Genomic DNA, 21,343 nt, shown 5'->3' on the forward strand with positions numbered 1-21,343 from the left:
CATACTCCCCCATCTTTTGCCTACCCTTCTGTTATTAAAGCCAACTTTTCTACTCGACAGTAGATCCCATCCCTTCTCATATTCTTAAGGACATCAATCCAACAATTTCCCTCTCTCTATTGGATCATTCCTCTAGCACACAAATATGCTATTCTCTCTCTCATTTAAAAAGCACCCTTTCTTATCTCTACTTCTCTGACCAGTTATCACCCATTTCTCTGCTCCCGTTTATAAGCAAAGCTCCTCAAAGCAATTATTTATACCCATTGTCTGACTTTTCTCCTATTTTCTCTCAAACCCATTCTTATCAGCCATTTGCCTCCACCAGTACATTAAAACTGCTCATCAAGGTTGCTAATGATCACCATACGACTAAATACAATGGCTAGTCCTCATATTATTACATGACACAATTTACTTATTTCCTCTTTTCTTTAACTTGGCCTCCAAGCATATCACATCCTCTTGGAATTCTTCCAAACTCTGGCCTCTTCTCACAGTCGTCTTTGCTGGTTGCACCCCAGATCTTTCAACATTGGAGCCTCTTCTCTTTACCTGCACTCACTCCTCCACTGGTGACTGCATCCACTCTCATGCCTTGAAATAGCTCTATATGCACACAACTCCAAAATTTACATCCAAAGTCTGGACCTCTTTCCTGCATGCCAGATTATGTAGCCAACTGGCTAATCAACATTTCTACTTGGATGTCTAACAAATGTCTCAATCCTAACATATGCAGAACAGCCACCCAAGATGTCCACGTTCTAATCCCTGAAAACTGTGATGTTACATGGCAAAAGGGACTTGGATAATATACTTAAGGTTACAGGCTTTAAAACAGGGAAATTATCCTGGATTTTCCAGGTAGGCACAATCTAATCACATGAACCCTTAAAAGAAGAGAACTTTCTCTGGCCAGAAGCAGAAGAGATGCAGCAGAGAGATTCCAAGTGTGGGAAAGATTCAACACACCACTGCTGGCTCTGAGATGGGGGGACAGATGTGCAAGGACTGAAGAAAGCCTCTAGGAGCTAACAGCAGACTGTCCTGACAGTCAGCAAGGAAATGGGCACGTTAGTCCTACAACTGCAAATCCAACCACCTGAATAAGCTTAGCAGATTCTCCCAGATGAGAATCCAAGTTATCCAAGACCTTGATTTCAGCTTTGAGAGACCCAGAGCAGAGAAACCAGCTGAGACCACCCAGACTCCTGGCATACAGAACAGTGAGACAATAGGTTTATATTGTTTTAAACTGCTAAATTTGTGGTAATTTGTTCTGGCAGCAATAGAACACTAGTACCATATCCAAAACTGAATTCCTCATCTTGCCCTCAACCTACCACATCCACAGTCTTTCCCATCTTTGTTAATAACAATTCCATTCCTTCTAGTTGTCTGGGCCAACACCCTTGGAATCATCTTTGGATCCTGTCTTTTCTCCCACACCTCTGATCTTACCTATAGGAAAGTCATGTGGGTTCTACTTTTAAATGTATTCAGAATCTGATCACCTCTCACTACGTCCACTGTTACCACTATGTCTCTCTAAATTATCTCAATAACCTCCTAATGACCTCCTTGTTTTCATTCCTGACTCTCTACAGTCTATCCACAATGAAACAGCCAAAGGACCTCTGGCTAGAGGTCCTTACAAAACCTAAGTCACAATATGTGACATTTCAGTTCAGAACCTTCCAAAGGCTCATTTTTCACTCAAACTAAAAAACAAAGTCCTTTCACTGGCTTATATAGCCCCACATGATTGGCCCCTCACCCTGGCCTCATCTCCTACTGCACTCCCCGCCTAGCTTATACTGTCCCAACCACCTGTCCCTGTCTCCATTTGTTTTCATATTAACCATATGATAATAATCTTAATATTTAACATTTACCAAGTAATGCTTACTATGAATCAGACATTGTTCTCATTGCTTTACATGTAATTGTCTCATTTAATTCCAGTAATTATTTCCCCCACTTTACAGATGATGAAACTGAGCTATAAGGAGAGAGGTTAATTAACTTGTCTAAAAGCTCAGTCAGTAAGTGGCAAAGCCAGAATTCAAAGTCATAGGTGGACAAATCCCACTCTATAGTCCAAATTCTTAACCTCAATGCCTCCCCACTTGTTATCCTTACTTAACATTCTTCACAAACAAGTATAGAATAAAGAGAAGGTAGGATGAAGAACTAAGAAATGGGAATTCTAAAGTGCTTATTGTAGGGTTAGAGAGGTGGGAAAAGTTAGAGGGAACTAGGACACTGGGAATGAAAATACTTCTCACAGTTAAAAGTCAGCACATAACTAGTTATTATATAAAACAAAATACGGCACTTAAAACTTACTTTTTCTGTAGTAACAGTCAAGGAAGGAACCAATGCAGGTGATGGTTCTGGTTGCTTCTTGTGTTTTTGTTTATGTTTGTCTTTTTCTTTATATTTCTAAAAATGAAGAGAAGTAAAATTCAATTTAAATCATAACATATATATACACACACACAATAAAGATGAGATTCTTTTATAATTTAGTAATTTAAAAAGGTAATGAATCTTGCCAAAAAATAACTTTAAAAATCACTTCTTCTACAACTCAACAAAAAAATCAAACAACCCGATCAAAAAATGGGCAGGAGACATGAACAAACATTTCTCCAGGGAAGATATATGGATGGCCAATAGACACATGAAAAGATACTCATCATCACTAACCATCAGGGAAATGCAAGTCAAAACCACACTAAGATATCACCTTACATCTGCTAGAATGGCAAAAATAACCAAAACAAAAACTAACAAATGTTGGAGAGGTTGTGGAGAAAAAGGAACCCTCATACACTGGTGGTGGGAATGCAAACTGGTGCAGCCACTATGGAAAACAGTATGGACATTTCTCAAAAGATTAAAAATAGAAATACTATATGACCCAGCCATCCCACTACTGGATATCTATCCAAACAACATGAAATCAGCAATTCCAAAAGTCCCATGCACTCCTGTGTTCACTGCAGCATTATTTACAATAGCCAAGACATGGAAGCAACCTAAGTGCCCATCAACTGATGATTGGATAAAGAAGATATGACATATGCATACAATGGAATAACACTCAGCCATAAAAAATGATAAAATTGTCCCATTGACAACAACATGGATGGACCTTGAGGGTATTATGTTAAGTAAAATAAGCCAGATAGAGAAGACGAGCTCTGTATGACTGCACTCATAGGTGGAAGTTAAACACGTAGACAAAGAGAACTGACTGGTGGTTACCAGGGGAAAGGGGGGGTAGGGGGTGGGCACAAAGGGTGAAGTATGCACACCAGTGAAAATGCGAATATATATGTCATTATGGAATAATACAGAACTCTGGTCCTATGCGATAGACACATCAAGAAACACATCCTGAGACGAGGACTGCAAATGTTCAGTAGAACAGACTGTGAACAGATTATATTCATATTATTAGCCTGTAAAATAGGAAATCTAATGACTTTCACTAAAGAGATTGGCTGATTTTAATAGATCAATAGAACAAAAGGAAATTCCAGGAAAAGACTCAATCATATATAAATACTTAGCATATGATAAGGAAGGGATTCCAAATCAGCAGTGAAAGACTGAAATCACTTAATAATGGTACTAGAAAACCTGGTAAATCATTTGGGGAAATGTTTCTTATACAAAATAAAATAAAATCCAGATGGATTAAAGAAATAAATAAAAATTAAAATAATCTGAGAGTCTGGAAGATTTCAAAAATCTTTAATTTTAAGGAAGGAAAAACTTTCCTAAGTGTAAAAACAAAGTAAAAAATCAGAAAGGGAAAAGGCAGGTTTAGCTATTCAAATATGAAATACTTCTACATCAGTTTAAAAACCATTAAAAAGCAAAAAACAAACTGAGAAATGAATAAAGTTAACATGTTCCATTTTTAGTGCTGTTTAAATTTTTTATAAATCAGTAAGAAAAAAATACATATATATGCCATAGAACAATGTACAAAGGGCAATTCACAAAGAAATGATCACTAAACAACAACAGCAGCAAATGTGCAACCCAGCTAATAAAGAGCTAAAGATATTTTTCTCTGACCTAGTGATCAAAGCTGTTGTTTTGTTTTTAATGATAAGATTCAATGTTGCCCAGGTTATAGTGAAATGAGCACTTGCACACATTACGAGAGAATGTAAATAGGTAAAGGACAAAAAAAAGCAAGAATCAGAAACCATATAAAGGGGCCAGCCCCGTGGCGAGTGGTTAAGTTCATGTGCTCTGCTTCGGCGGCCCAGGGTTTCGCCAGTTCAAATCCTGGACGCAGACATGGCACCACTCATCAAGCCACATGGAGGCAGCATCCCACATCCCACAACTAGAAGGACCTACAACTAAAACTACACAACTATGTACCGGGGGGCTTTGGGGACAAAAAGGAAAAATAAAATCTATAAAAAAAAAAAAAGAAAGAAAGAAAAGAAACCATATAAAGTTCTGCATGCTGTGCTTCTGTGGTCCAGGTTCGTGGATTTGGATCCTGGGTATAGATATACTCCACTCATCAGCCACGCTGTGGAGGCATCCCACATAAAAAGATTAGAGGGAAACTGGCAAGGGATGTTAGCTCAGGGCGAATCTTCCTCACCAAAAAACCAAAAGAATTAGAAACCATAAAAATGTTGTCTGACCTAGTAATTTCTCCTCTAGGAGGTGAACAAAGGTTTAAATACAGTTTATTATACTACTATTTGCAACGAGAAAAAACCTGAAAACAATATGAATGTCCACGAAGACGTGGTTGAAAAAATTATTATACAACCATATAATGGCCATTAAAATAAGCAAGTTCTGAAGGAATATTTAAGAGATTTAGAAAAATGGTTAATAATGATATGAGTTTTACTTTAAAAATTTATGCAAGGAGAGAAAACAACCAGAAGGAAATAAACCATACTGGATATTTTTATGTAAAACCACAGGTCAAGATAACCAGTGTCACTCCAAACTGAATTAGTGTGTATAATTAACAATAAAAATAACCAGAATTGTAGCAGTTTGTAGTTTACAAATATATATAAAACATATATGATCTAATTTAATCCTTAAAACAGCGCTGTGAGGATCTATTTCTATAGATCAGAAAGATCAGAAAGGAATGGCTTAAACAAACACTAAGTGGACTCTTTTATGTATATTCCCCCAAGAAACTTAACTAAAACCTTTTAAAAAGCAGATTTCTAAAAATTGAAAGAAAAAAAAATAGGTAAGGTACCCATGATGAGAAATTCTAAAACTGAAATTGAAAAGAGTGAGGGAAGGAAGGAAGAGATAAGGAGAGAAAAGTTTAAATTCTAAAGCAGCTTTAGTTCCAGAATGAACTATTTTCCATGTAAAGAAGCTAGGACAATTACATAGGAGTTTTTAACCTAAATTTAGAGCAAGACAAATAACAAAGAGACAGTTGATCTTTCTAGTGTTCAAATTGGAATGAGTAAACAAATTGTTAAAGGAAAATTAAAGTACAAGACAATAGAGATAATACTTAAAATAAGCTCATGTCTTCAGATCCAATCTCAGAGTTTTGGAGAGTACACACGTAACCACTAAACCATTGACAGAAATGTTTGGGCTAAATTAGAAAGTGAATTCTGGAAAGAAGGCAATATTGACCTTGAGGTTACTTCTCAGAAGAATATTAGACTAAATTATTGACAAAGGTTTGCTAGCATCAAGGAAAGAATTTCATTATCACTATGTGCCAAGAAGGGTTCATCAGCAAAGCTCAATATCAGAAATTAATATTTAGCCATATTATAAGAAAGAAAATGAATATTAGTTGTTTTAAGATAACTCAATTCTCTGTGTTTGGATTGAGTGAATTTCTAAGTAAGAAAAGAATGCCTACGTCCCAGTAACTCCCAGTGCTTAAAAAGGTAATTCGAAATCACATCAAATCTTTCCACTGTTAATAAGTGAAAAAACAAATGGACAAAACTAGTGAAAGCAACATAGCAAACAACAACCCAACAGCAATCCAAACTGGAGGGATGGCAGGGGTAGACAATAATGCATTCAACAAAAACTGGTGACCAAGCAGGGAAACAGATTTTAGAAACACAGCAGTAATAGCCCTGGACTGAGCTGTAGGACTCAGCTCTTAATCCTTCTTCCGATTCCTTAAAATTCTGAGAATATCACAAAACCCCTCAAATCTGGAGAGAAGTAATATCCTCACACAGCTGAGAGATTAAAATCTAGTACACAACATTTAATCAAGTATTAGAAAAGAGAGCTGAGCCTGGGGTTCCATCAAAAACTGCATACTGCCCTAGCTGAGCTTTTATACTGCAACCTTGCCACTCCCTCTGGCTTCATAAAGAGGCAAAATACTTAGCTCTCCAATCCTAGTCTCAAAAATGGTGAGAAGAGATTCAAGAAATTACCTAAATTATAATGGAGCAAATGTCTAAAAAGAGCCTCTCAAAAATGAACAAGATGAAAAAAGTTGCACGGCAAAGAGACTACAGCCAAAAAGTAAACAACATAAAGAGCATGACATGTATAGGAAAACTAAAGACCTTAACCTAGGAGTAAATATAACTCAGCGTAAAGACAGTTCTCAGGGCCTACCTCACATACTAGGGGGCTCCAGAGTTTTATTTTTCCATTGGACAGGGAGCTGAGGCAATCTAGGTGCTGCTGGGACCTTGGCGGGTGGAAGGGACGCTACAGACATTGTTTTGAAGCTGTCTGACTGGCAAACACTGCTCCTACATGGATTGTATGCTGTAGATTAATAATCATAAAAAAGCAAAACTGCCCCCCAAAAAACCCTGCCCCGTGCAAATAAAACTTAATTCTTAATTCTAGGTTCAAACAAAGCTCAAGAATGAGATGATAAAACAGAAAAACGTAAAAAAGAAATTCGAGATTGCAGAACCAAAGTAACTTAAAAATTAAAACGGAAGTAGTAAATAGAAAGTGCAAGGAAAAGAATATACATCGTTGAAAATAAAAATACTGCTGAAAGAAAAACATGAAATGATCACAGTAATGCAAATGAAAAAAATAGCAGATATTAAAGCAATTAGAGAGAAACTCATACCTTTTAAGAAAACAAAGATGATCAAACTCAAGGATAACTTGTGTCCCTTAAGGTAGACAATCCAACAAATGGAGAACAGAAGATGTATTCAAACATAAAGGTCCATAAAATAAAAATTTTAAAAAAGCATTCTGAAAAGTAGACTATTTACCAGTGAGACTTACTGTAGTCAAACTCAGCAGAATGCAAGGGGTGGGGTGGGTGGGGTGGGGGGGGTGGGGGAGTCTTCAGTCCTCTCCACAGCAATATTCTAGGCCCACTGTCTACATTCTCAGGAGAAACAAAGTGTGACCCAATGATACTAAGCACAGCCAAGACATAGTTCAAAACTAAGGCAAGAAGGAAACATTTCCCATTATGAAGGAATTCAGAGAATACAGGTCCTAAGAACTTGCTCTTGAAAAAAGTTACTTGACAATAAAATTCAACCAATTTAAGAGATGACATAAAAAAGTTACTGGAGAAGCTGTGGTAAAAGGACTGGTAATAACCATCTAACAATTTTAAATTAAACAACAAATACCTAAACAACTCTGAGGATTACATTTACAGAAGAGAATGCCACAGACCTGAAAAATGTAACATACAGATCTTTAAAAACAAACAAACTGGACAGCAGGAAACAAGAGGAGCATGGGGATACTATTAGCCTTTAATAGCAGGAGCTCAGTACAGATTTTGAAGCATGTAATTAAAACAAAACATAAAAGTTTGCCCCCCAACAGTAACTACACATAAAGCCCTTCCTTGAAGACAAAGTCCCCCATTTTCTTTGGCTGATCCCGCTCGCATCCTCATAAAGTAGCCCCACAGTCCTGCACAGAGGTGAACACGGGTATGTCTAGTCAATTAAGATAAAACTATTCTCCTTAGCCACTAACTACTTTAGGTCTGGGATGGGTTTAGGTCCGAATAATAAAACAGAAGGGGTAATTTTCTGTGAGAGGCTGGGAATGTCTCTCTCTTAAAAAGGTACTCCCTTCCCACCTAGAGATGCTCAAGTATTAGGCCGTGACCCCTGAACAACTGCAGTGACCTGGCAACTATGCTAGGAAAAGCCACGAGAACCACAAAAACAACAATGCCTGGCCACTGCTGAATGGCTATCATTAAATTAAACAATCTGAGAAAAGCCTAGCCTCTGAACTTCTTATGCAAAACAAGAAATTTCCTATTTCTTTAGCAATATTCTGTTACAGCTAAAAGCATCCTAACTGGAAAGACAGTCTTACCTCTCAATGATTTTGTTTTCCTAATCTCTACTATTAAACTTAAAGGTATCTTTAAGGAAATAATATTTCTTGTGGTAAGGAAATTTGTTTTTTCTTTTCTTCTTTTTTTTGGTGAGCAAGATTGGCCCTGAGCTAACATCTGTTGCCAGTCTTTCCTCTTTTTGCTCAAGGAAGATCATCCCTGAGCTAACATCTGTGCCAATCTTCCTCTATTTTGTATGTGGGATGCCACCACAGCATGGCTTAACAAGTGATGTATAGGTCCACACCCAGGATCCAAATCCACGAACCCTGGGGCCAGCCGCCAAAGTGGAGTATGCAAACTGAACCACGTCGTCACTGGGCCAGCCCTAGGAAATTTTACTTTCAGTTCAATGTCACCTATTTTACTTCACTTTCTTTTTCTTCTATAAAGCCAAGAAAATGACCTTAATACATTTTTTTAACTTTTTATTAAGATTATACTTTACAACCTTGTGAAATTTCAGTTGTACATTATTGTTACTCATGTTGTAGGTACACCACTTCACCCTTTGTGCCCTCCCCCCAGACCCCCTTTTCCCTAGTAACCATCAATCAATTCTCTTTGTCTCTATGTTTAACTTCCACCTATGAGTGGAGTCATACAGAGTTTGTCTTTCTCTGTCTGGCTTATTTCACTTAACATAATACCTTCAAGGTCCATCCACACTGTTGTGAATGGGACGATTTTGTCTTTTTTGTGGCTGAGTAGTATTCCATTGTATATATATACCCTATCTTCTTTATCCAATCATCAGTTGATGGGCATTTAGGTTGCTTCCATGTCTTGGCTATTGTAAATAATGCTGCAATGAACATAGGGGTGCATGGAACTTCTGGAATTGCTGATTTCAGATTCTTAGGATAGATACCCAGTAGTGGGATGGCTGGGTCCTAAGGCATTTCTATTTCTAATTTTTTGAGAAATCTCCATACTGTTTTCCATAGTGGCTGCACCAGTTTGCATTCTGACTTTAATATTTTTTAAAAAGTTAGCATTACATCATTTAACAAAATAATTTTTATCTAACCATCCTTTTAATCTATCTATCTATGTGTGTGTGTGTGTATATATATATATATATGTATAAAAAAGAAAACATCTGGAATGTTTATTCCTTAGTAGTATTGATGGATACTCCTGGATGGTGAATTCTGGAGTACAGTTTTTTTTAATTAACTTGTATTTTTAAAAAATGTTCTGCCTTGTTTGAATTTTTAATAATTGAATACGGCTTAACAGAAAGAACAGGCTAAAATGAGGTAGAGACAGCTAGCTATTCACCAAACCCATTTCTTTTTCTTACTCAGAATATGACTAGACATTTCCCAGTTTCCTATGCAGTTAGATGTGGCCATTTAACTGGATTCTAGGCAAATGCAATCTGAATGAAAAATGATGTGTGTCACCTCTAGGCCTGGTCCTTAAAAGTCACAACTATTTAGTGTCCATGCTCCTTCCTCTTCCAGAGATTCATGCAAATGAGCATGGCAGCCTTGGAAGCAACACTGAAAAGAAGGCTGAGTCAAAGGGAAGGAAGCTAAGTTCCTGGTCCATGGCTTGGAAGAAAACTGTCTGCCAATCAAGAACACTTGTTTTAGACTTCACTGTGAATGAAAACTAAACACTGTATTAAGCCACTCTTAATTTGAGAATTATTATGTGTCGGGAGACAATTCTATGTGAGTCTACTGTTTCTGCATGTCTTGCAAGTGAGGCAATGACTTGCCCATTGTTCTGGACTATCTTTTCAAGTTTGTTTATATAATGAACAGACTTAGAAGACAGAGTGTCCGCCTTAAGACTAAAGGGCAGCCATGCTTACCACCCACTGCAAAAGATTCAAGTGCCCTAAGCTCAGGGTTCCTGTACAGCAATGCAAAAGACTGCATGAGCAGATGTCATCTGGCCCTCTTTGTGTTGCCCTTTGGAAACTGGGTCTCTACTGCTATCACACTAAGTAATAAACTGCCCTTCATCTCTTACCCAGAATTCTCCTGTCTCCTAAGTAGTTACCTTACAAGTAGGGTAAAAACCACAGACCTCTTTCACCATTCTTGACAGTTTGATGGTGAGAATGTGATACTGTCAGAGACACGGCTTTCTGGAAGAGGAAGGATAAGGGCCTCGCAGACCAATTAATGGGATTTGAGGGAAGTCTATGGGAATGGGTAAGAAACATATTGAGCAAACTGTATGGTCAATCAGGCAGTAAATGGTCCTTCATTTTATTGCTTGATAATGAGGAGGAATTGAGGACATGGTTGCAGGCTGAATACTAGGAAATACATTCTAAGAGAGTTGCCCAAATGATGTTCTGGTGGTTCTAAACCTCCTCCAGGTAAGAGGACTTCCTCACCAATCTGACAGGAAGCTTCAGTTCCATCCCAGTGTAATAATTAGTACTAAGATTCATCCTCCGTGGACAGAAGGTTCCAATCCTTTTCAGATAACAGCTACAGAGACACTTATCTATACTGAACGTGAAACTAACAAGCAACCACTATGGGCAGAAACCAAGCAAAGCTTAGGAACTCTGACCCACTTCCTTCATCTTTAAAGCCAGCAATGTTGCAACTCTCAGATCATTCTTCCATAGTCATATCTCCCTGAGTCTCTTCTGCTGCCTCCTTTCACTTTTAAGGACCCTTGTGATTACATTGTGCCCACTGGATAATCTAAGATAATCTCCCTATCTCAAGGTCCTTTATTTACTTATATTTGCAAAGTGCCTTTTGCCGTGTAAGGTAACATATTTATAGATTCTGGAGATTAAGACTTGGATATCTTTGGGTACTATTATTTCACCTACCACAGAAGTACTGTCTGGCACTGTGAGAATGGCCTGAGTTCTACCTCATAGTGCAGTGATGACATGCATTTTTGGATCAGTTTAGTAGGAGTGAGGTTAAATAGCTGCAGCCACCCAGTGTATGCCGTTGGGTTTCAGCTTAGTTGAACTGTCTGAATCAAGCCCAGCGCTCAGGGAAAGCTCTGTGAGTTGAGGGGGTGGGGCACTTAACGCCTTTTTTTTTTTTTTGAGGAAGATTAGCCATGAGCTAACTGCCACCAATCCTCCTCTTTTTGCTGAGGAAGACTAGCCCTGAGCTAACATCATGCCCATCTTCCTCTACTTTATACATGGGACGCCTACCACAGCATGGCGTGCCAAGCAGTACCATGTCCGCACCCAAGATCCGAACCCGTAAACCCCAGGCCGTCGAAGTGGAACGTGCGCCCTTAACCGCTGCATCACCGGGCTGGCCCCTTAATGTATGTTAAGGAAGAATGGCAACAGCTCAGCTGTCTTACAGTTCAACACCTCTTGCAGTTACCCTGCAAACTTCAAATTCACTTAGAGATGACAGTAAAAGATCTCAAAGTTTTTTGCAGTGAGTCCTGGTTGTGAGAAGGCAGCTTTGGTCTTCTAGGGAGATTTCCCAGAGATAGACCAACTCCCATGGGAAATTATAGTTGAGATCTTAAATAATATTCAGGCTCTTAATGCCCCAGATTGGCTTTCCAATGTTAATAAAGCATTTACAATGTGATAAAGGTGACCCACTGGAAAATGAGAAATCTAGATAAATTCTTACAACCAGCCAGCACTGCCACCCTGAAAAATTCTCCCAACCCTTATGAAACTAGCAGCTACCGAAACTAGATGAAAACCTGAGAGGTTATCTTAGTAATGGGGTAACAGAGGTCCCAGATTAAGCCAAGCTCTCCAAAACAGGTCCCTGCTGTGTGAGCCTAGATCCAGTCAACCAGAGGGTACAAACTGGCTGCTGAGTCAAGGGGTTCTCAGGGCTGAAATAAATGGTGTCACCCACGAGGACATCACAATATAGAGCATTAGGAGTGCTGAAAAAATGGGAAATTTATTTGGTTGACCCACAAACAGCCATCATGCCCTTTGCAATTGAAAGTAAATACAAAGACTCATTTAATGGTGTGGAGCCGCTTTCTACACCCACAATCTCTAAATCTTACTCAACCTCCTCACCCTTGAAGGTGACCACAGTTGCTTTAAGAAGAAAAATATTAGAGATGGAGATGAGGTTTCCCTATCCCAAGGAGGAATCAATGGCGATATGCACCCATCCAAGTATGGTGGGGAATTTGGAGAGAGGAGAGACACAAATTTTTATGGCTCTATCACTATCCTACCTAGACCCATGGAAGAAAAAGGCACCAGGATTCAGTGGACAGATTAACAGTGGGGTAAGAAAGCTAACATGACTTTGTAGGCCAGGCCTTTTGGCAACTAACTGTACTTTTGTTACTGCTTATACATCCGAAGATGTAGTAGGAAATGACGTGTTATACAGCAGTCAGCAAACTATGGCACCCAAGCTAGCAATGATTTTTACATTTTCAAAGAGCTTTTTTTAAAAAAAGGAAGAATATGTAGCAGAGACTGTATGGGGGTCTGCAAAGCCTAAAACATTTACTATCTGGTTCTTTGCAGAAAAAGGTTGCAAACCTCTGTGTTATATGCTTATCATTACCCATCCCGTGAGTGCCAGAGTATTCCCCCAATGAGGCAGGGGGTGCTAATAGGACATATAAATTTGCTCCTCTTTCCTTCCCAACCACTTCCCTTTCCAGTGAAAACACAATAGATGAATAGATGGGGACAAAGGGAAACCTCAACCTTGATTAAGAACTTAAAGTAGCAGGGGTAGTAAGAGATGCGCTATCTCAACACAAAAGCCCTGTACGGCCAGTGAAAAGCGGTTAACGGGAGCTGGAGGCTTATAGTGAATTACTGTCAAGTGAGTTTAGTTATTGCTCTTATAGCCACAGCTGTTACAGACTAAACCCAGTACACAAATTGATGGTACTTGTACTTGTCTTGGACATTGCCAACGGCGTCTTTGCTATACCATTCACACCCAAGGATCAAGATCAGTTCATATGCAGGTTGCAAGGCCTCCAATATAAGTTTGTAGTGCTTCCAGGAGAAGCAAAATTGCCTTGCCGTTTGCTGCCAATACGTATGTCAGGATTGAGTGCAAGTGCCTCTGTTGTCTGATTTCCAAAGCTTTCACTGTTGTTTGGTAAGTTAGTAGTAACATCAGTCTCAACAGCTCTGACTGCGATGTTATCACACGTCTCTCAACAGGGCTGGCTGGAAAACCCCAATAAAATCCAGGGAGCTGCTCACCAAGTACAGTTTCTTGGAACTATGTGAGCAGATTTACAATGTCTGATCCCTGTGGCAGGTCTCTTCAGACCCCCATCATCAAAAAGGAGGCCGATATTAAAGGCTCTATGTGACTCCCTTTGATATTCTACTTGGTCTTTTATATCAGCTATCCTGCAAATATGCATTCTTTGAGAGGAGCCCAAACCAACATGTTGTACTGAAATCTGTACAACAAGCTATAGACACTCTCTACCTTTAGGGCCCCACATCCTCATTACACATTTGAGCTACAAGTTTCTGTGACTGATAATTTTGCCAATTTGGACCTCTGGCAAAGAGCCTCCAGCCAGAGGCACCCACTGGGGTTTTCAGCTTGCCACCTCCCTGACACAGCTATCAGGTGCATCCCTTTCTGAAAAGCAGTTATTAGCTTGCCAGTGGGCTCTTGTCAAAACTAAACACCTGACCCATGGAGGCTTTGTAACTCTCCAGCCTAAGCCAGCTAACATTAAGTCAGACTTAACAACTAATGATGTGGGAAGGGCCCAAAATTCCTCACTTGTCAAATGGAAATGGTATATTCAAGATCGCAACTGGCTTTTGGCTCCAGCAGCATCTCAGCTTTATATTAAAAAGTGCCAGCTACTTCCACCACCACGTGATGCAAAGCTGTCGGCTTAATGTGGACGTCAACTCACAGAGCTTTCCCTGAGCGCTGGGCTTGATTCAGACAGTTCAACTAAGCTGAAACCCAACGGCATACACTGGGTGGCTGCAGCTATTTAACCTCACTCCTACTAAACTGATCCAAAAATGCATGTCATCACTGCACTATGAGGTAGAACTCAGGCCATTCTCACAGTGCCAGACAGTACTTCTGTGGTAGGTGAAATAATAGTACCCAAAGATATCCAAGTCTTAATCTCCAGAATCTATAAATATGTTACCTTACACGGCAAAAGGCACTTTGCAAATATAAGTAAATAAAGGACCTTGAGATAGGGAGATTATCTTAGATTATCCAGTGGGCACAATGTAATCACAAGGGTCCTTAAAAGTGAAAGGAGGCAGCAGAAGAGACTCAGGGAGATATGACTATGGAAGAATGATCTGAGAGTTGCAACATTGCTGGCTTTAAAGATGAAGGAAGTGGGTCACAAAGCAACGAATGTGGTTATACTGTAGAGTTGGAAAAGTTAAGGAAACAAACTATGCAAACACACAAAGGAATTAATAATAAGCGATTTAATAATCACTTTAACTTCTCTCTGCCTGATTAACAAGTATATCTATTTTCAACATTTAATACTAAAGCTTTTTCTTCCTCTAGGGATAAAAGTCCTCATCAGCCCTTCTCAACAGAGAGTCTCCCTTTTCACGACTTCAGCAAAGACTTCTTACTCCATTAACATCTCTTGCTCCAGCTTCATATTCCTATTTGCCTATAAATGTATATGTAACTACTACATTATATTCAATTCAAATAAAATTAGAATTTCTCCCAAATCAGTTCTTAATTACTCAAAAGTTGTCAACAACACTATCTCTATTCCATTACCCTCACACTTAAAACTTTAGGTTTGTAAAAATGTAAGCATTTTACATGGTTTCACTGTGTTCAAAAAACAGGAAGAACAGGAAGAACAGTAAGGTACAAAAGATAGGGATCAGCTTTGAGACACAGAGCCTGGCATTAAGACATATACTAATGACAACTAGCAGCATAGAGGTGAAATGAAAAAAGAAGAAAATCATGTAAAAGATATCCAAACCAAGAGCTACAGTGTGAGCGATACAAGACAGACAAAGTGCAGCTTCATCAGAAAGCTAGAACTAAGGAAGTGCTGGATGTGCACTGAGATGGAAATAAGAAAAGAGAAAAATGAAGACTGAAGAAAATCAATGTTTGACAGAATAACTGGAGCATGAAAAAAACCCAAAAAACCCCAAAATTTGCAATCCATATATCTGATAAGGGGTTAATATCCAAAATATACAAAGAACTCATACATTTCAACAACAAATAAACAACCCAATTAACAAAGGGCAAAAGATCTGAACAGACATTTCTCCAAAGAACATATACAGATGGTCAACAGGTACATGAAAAGATGTTCAACATTATTAACTATCAGGGAAATGCAAATCAAAACTACAATGAGATATCACCTCACTCCTGTCAGAACGGCTATAATTAACAAGACAGGAAACAACAAGTGTTGGAGAGGATGTGGAGAGAAGGGAACCTTCATAAGGGCTGGTGGGAGTACACACTGGTGCAACCACTATGGAAAACAGTATGGAGATTCCTCAAAAAATTAAGAATAGACCTACCATATGATCCAGCTATTCCACTGCTGGGTATTTTTCCAAAGAACACGAAAACACAAACGCATAAAGGTACAGGCACCCCCATGTTCACTGCAGCCTCATTCACAATAGCCAAGACTTGGAAGCAACCTGGGTGCCCATCAAAGGATGACTAGATTAAAGAAGATGTGGTATGTATACACAATGGAATACTACTCAGCCATAAGAAATGATGAAATTCAGCCACTTTGTGACAACATGCATGGACCTTGAGGGTATTATGCTAAATGAAGTAAGTCAGAGAGAAAAAGTCAAATACCATATGATCTCACTTATAATGTAGAAGATAAAAACAATGATGAAAACACACAAAAACAGAGATTGGACTGGCGGTTACCAGAGGGGAAGGGCGAAGTGTGGAGGGTGAACAGGGTAATTAGACACGTGTGTGGTGATGGATGGTAATTAGTCTTTGGGTGGTGTACATGATGTAATCTACAAAGAAATCAAAACACATAATGATGTACACCTGAAATTTATATAATGTTATAAACCAAGGTTACTGCAATAAAAATATATAAATAAATAAAAACATATTTCAGAGTCAAATAGATTAATTAATTGATAACTCTATACTAAAAAAAAAACTGGTCTAGACTCTTCAAAAATGTCAACGTCATGAGAGGCAGACTGAGATTAAAGGAGACTAAAAGACACAAGCACTAAATGCAATGGTTAATACCTGATTGAATCCCGCATCAATTTCCTTTTAAAGCAGCTACGAAGGATATTACTGAGACAACCAGGAGATATTTGCACATGGATTGTACACTAGATAGTGGTAGTAGTATATTAATGTTAAATTTCCTAAGTAAGATAACTACACTCTAGCAATGCAGAAGTATGTCCTTCTCAGAAGATACACGCTTAACCATTTAGAGATGAAGTGTCACAATGTGAGCAACTAATTCTCAAATGGCCATAGATTTTTTCAATGTCTATATATTTTATGTATATGTATAAGGATGAAGATAAATCAAATGTGGTAAAATGTGAAAAACTGTTGAATCCAGGTTAAACATATACAGTTGCTCTTTGTATTGCTCAGATAAATTTCCTATACTATTAAAATCTTTTAAAATAAAAAGGTGAAAATAAACTAATTATGGTATAACCATAATTGTTAACACTTTGGTAAATTTTCTTCCAGGCTTCTACATAAAAATCCTAAGCAAAATTGGGATTATACTAAATATACACTTTTGTATGCTGCATTTTTCACTTATATTAAAAATCCCTTTGCACATCATTTGTCTTCTAAATCATAATTTTAAATGTAATAATATTAACTAACACTAAGATGCTATTGAGTTTTCTGCCTAGACAACCAGATTTTCAAGAAGTACTTTACTATGTGCCAAGGCATTTTACATGTATTAAATTTAATTTTTACAACAACCCTATGAGGTTAGGTACTAATATCACCTTGATACAATGAGGAAACTGGGGCACAACATAATATCGCATTCTACTGATGTGCCAAAACTTTTTGTCTAGTATGGGCCATTTATATCATTTCTAAATGTTAGCTACTATAAACGGCTAAATAGTGACAAATAACAAAAATCTTAAAGTTTATATCTAATACTTATTAGGTAAAATGACAGAAACTTTAAGTTTCCTTGTCATACCATATTTAACGGATTCTAAGAAACTTATTTAAATCTCTAAAATTTGGGTGTATATTACAACAATCCTGTGTCCTCTTGGCATCCTTTTTTCTTTCTTAGAGGTACGTAAAATAAAGATGCATCTTACAATGAGTGGTAAATCAGATTAGATGAAACATAGTAGTTAAACAGCTTTTCAAAAAAGTCACACTTATTAACACTCATTGCTTGTAGCTACACTTCTGAAATATACAAAAGAAAAATCATATGGAAAGAGCACAAAAGTTTAAAAATATAAACTGGGCTCTCTCACTATTAATGCCCCCAAATATACAACTTTGGACGAACTGCTTAATGTCAATGTGACTCTGCAGATTTTCAATTTCTGGTTTTTTCCTTAGGAATTGAGCATGATGTCTTGAATTCAGTAGATGCTTCATAAACATTTATCAAATTCAATTAAATATTCATGTCCCTATTTATTCATCTATGAAAAAGGAAACTAAACTAGATAACAAATATATTAACAAATATTTGTATTATTAATGGAAAACAATTTGTTATAGTCACTTAATCTCCATAATGCTATGATTTTAGATAGCTGGAATGGAACAATGGAACACTAAAGACCTAAATGAATTTAAGCATTTCAGTCTTTACATTATGTGCAATCTCAACCTTACAAAAGATAATAACTCTGTTGAATAAAGAAGTTAGCCCTTGGTCAAATCGACTAATCGTAAAATTTCATTTCACGGACATGCCATTTAATCTACGCACTGTATTCATGTTTGTCTTCAATATTTGAATTCAAGCAAAATTTCAAAAAGGCTATTCAAATCTACTTGTAACTTTCATTTTTTATTCTCTTTTGACAAAGTATCTATCCCTTCTGAGTTAAAAGCTCTTCATAAATCTCTTCTCCCAAACAATAATCAGTCCAAAAGAGAACTTCTTGGAACAAAGTAAAGGATTCATAAGAGATTCTATGATTAGCATTCCTTTTAGAACATGTGAGGGCGAGCCTGGTGGCACAGTGGTTAAGTTCACACGTTCCACTTTGGCGGCCCAGGGTTTGCCGGTTAGGATCCTGGGTGAGGACCTATACACCACTTTCAACCCAGGCTGTGGCAGACGTCCCACATATCAAATAGAGGAAGATGGGCACAGATGTTAGCTCAGGGCCAGTCTTCGCCAGAAAAAAAGAGGAAGGTTGGTGGTGGATGTTAGCTCAGGGCTAATCTTCCTCAAAAAAAAAAAGAACATGTGAAAACTTCATCATTTGTACTAATACAAAAAAATTCAATTTGTAATACATCTGATTTGTCTAACTTTTAAAGAAATGTGATTATTAAACCTCCAAGTAAAAGCTAGAAAAATTTATGAAAAAAAAAATCCATGGACTTTGGAGTCAGGCATACTTGGTCTTTAATCCTGGCTCTGTCATTTATTAATGTATATCTCTTGCTTTTGTCTGTCCACTATTTTTCTTTAGATAACTCTTCCTACTCCATATGATCTTGATAAGACCTTCAATCACAGTATCCCAACATCCCTGACCACAACAGTGGATGTGTTACCCAGATAAAGACAATACAGTCCCCAAACATCCTCAATTCCAATGGCTCTCACTTAAATTCTCCTTCAGTATGCCTACAATTACATCTTGTGCCAAAAATCATGAAAGCTCTATGATCTTACCATACTTGCAAGCTAATAAGTTAGGCCACCAGTTGTAGGGATGCTGGAGGAAGATACAAGACTGCTGGGTTGGACACGAGGGCTTTATTACCCATAGGAACAGCAGTGGCCAGAGCGTCAGCATTTGCACCAACTCTGACAGGATGAGCTGAAGGGGGCCAGATGACACTTGCACACACACTGGGTTTCATTACATGAGAGGAACCTTGGGCTTACCGAACCCAATTCTGAACAGTAAGCATGCCTGCCAATTATCCCCGAACGAGATACTATCTATTTTCCCTGGCTGTAAGAAAATCTGCCCTTTGCTCTGGATGATGGTGCCTCCATTTTCCAAGGCTGTTCATTATACAAACAACTTTGAAAAGATAATCTGAAACAAAGGCAGTCAGGGCCTCTACTTACAAGATGTATTCATATGTGAGAGACCCACGAATTGTCTCCCAATAACTGATGCCAAAACACTCTGAAACATTACCACCACAATCTATTCTTTCTCCATAACCTTGCCGTTGATTCACACTCTTATTTGTTCTTGGACCTCACTGAGTTGCTCTAGGCCCTTGCTCCAACATTTCCTCCAAATCCCTATGCCCTCAATTCTCTAGTTTCACTTGCATCTATTATCCAACCTTGATCTCATGATCTACTGCTTGAAACATTTTTGTTTCCTTACCCTCCTCTGCTTCTTTTTGGTTTTCTTACCCTTATACCCAATCTGCCTAAGCTATCTCTCCCTTCTGCCCACACCTACTTTCTCTGCTGCTCTCCAGGTGACCAAGTTATTCACCTATGCGCCCCTTTTCTTCCTTCCCCCGCAAAACAGGGAGGGACAGAGTGTTCTTCTTGTCTGTTACTACACTTTAATCTCACATATTCCTCCCGTTATTGCCCTATTCCTCTCCTCTCCTTCATATCTTAGGTTTTTAGAAGAGTTAAGTACTCTCACTATCTACACTTCCTCATACTACTCTATTCATCTACCAATTTCAATTAGCTTCTCCTCTTACTACACTGAAACTCCTTCTCAACAACTTCTTTAACATTAATTCCAAAGGACATGTATTTATCTTCCTATTACTTGATATTTCATATGCATCTAACACTGCTGAGCACTGACCCTCCTTCTTGAAATATCCACTTCCCCTGGATTCGAAAATACCAATCTCTCCTAATTTTCTTCCTGTATTTATAGCTACTTCTTGATTCCTTTGTAGACTCCTCCCTTGCCCATTACTGATGAAGTAAAAAATGGAGAAAGGGAAGAAAGCTCTAATTTACAGTAGAATGCTAAATAATGGATACAGAATGAATGATGGAATTAGAAAATCACCTTTTGTCAGACATTATTTATTTCAGATAGAATCATCAATCAATGCTAAGACCTGTGGGTAAAAGTTGATAAGAAACAGGATATTTGTCCAATTCTTAGGGTATCATAGCCAGCTTCTAAGATAGTTCCCAATAGTCTTTGTTCCTAGGTAGTACCCACCCACACTGAACAGGCTGTCCTATGTAACCAACAGAATATTGCAAAAATGATTGTGTGCCTTACAAGTGGTTAAAATGGCAAATACTTTATATGTATCTTACAACCAAATAATAGTTTAGCAAAAAAGGCATTCAATTAGAGGGGAAAATAAAAGACACATGACATCTGAGGCAAGAACATAAAAAATATTGCAGCTTTCACCTTGCTCTCTCTTAGACCACTCACTCTGGGAAAAGCTAGGTGCCATGTCATAAGGACACTCAACTCAAGCGGCCCTAAGCGAAGGTTCATGCAGCAAGAAACTGAGGTTCCTGCACAGCCAGCACCAACTTGCCAGCCATGTGCATAAGCCATCTTAGAAGCATATCCTCCAGCCACAGTCAAGCCTTCAATGACTATAGTCCTGCCAACATCTTGACCGCAATCTGATGAGAGACCCTGAGCTAGAAATATCCAGCTAAGTCCAAATTCCTTACCCAAAGAAACTATGAGACAACAAATGTTTATTATAGTTTTAAGTCACTAAATTTTAGGGATGTGTTATGCTACAAAAGGTAACTGATAACATATTTTGTTACAACAAGTGGGATATAACAAAAAAAGTAAAAATGTGGGAGTTACTTGGAATTAGGCAGTAGGCAGAGGCTGGAAGGGCCATC

General features: G+C 38.2%; 1 protein-coding gene across 29 annotated transcripts in view; it reads right to left on the minus strand.

Annotated features, from left to right (window-relative positions):
• The window catches only part of MLLT10 (MLLT10 histone lysine methyltransferase DOT1L cofactor), a 256,466-nt gene that overhangs the window by 98,208 nt on the left and 136,915 nt on the right, over window positions 1–21,343 (minus strand). For all 29 annotated transcript variants that reach the window (XR_011535070.1, XR_011535068.1, XR_011535069.1 and 26 more), the window contains one exon: window positions 2,353–2,448. Coding sequence is in view for 25 of the 29 variants with exons in the window: in XM_070601382.1 (XP_070457483.1) it covers window positions 2,353–2,448 (96 nt within the window). In the remaining 4 variants the exon portion in view is untranslated. The remainder of the gene's footprint in view (window positions 1–2,352; window positions 2,449–21,343) is intronic.

Source organism: Equus przewalskii, chromosome 30, assembly GCF_037783145.1.
Source record: "Equus przewalskii isolate Varuska chromosome 30, EquPr2, whole genome shotgun sequence".
NCBI lineage: Eukaryota > Metazoa > Chordata > Mammalia > Perissodactyla > Equidae > Equus > Equus przewalskii.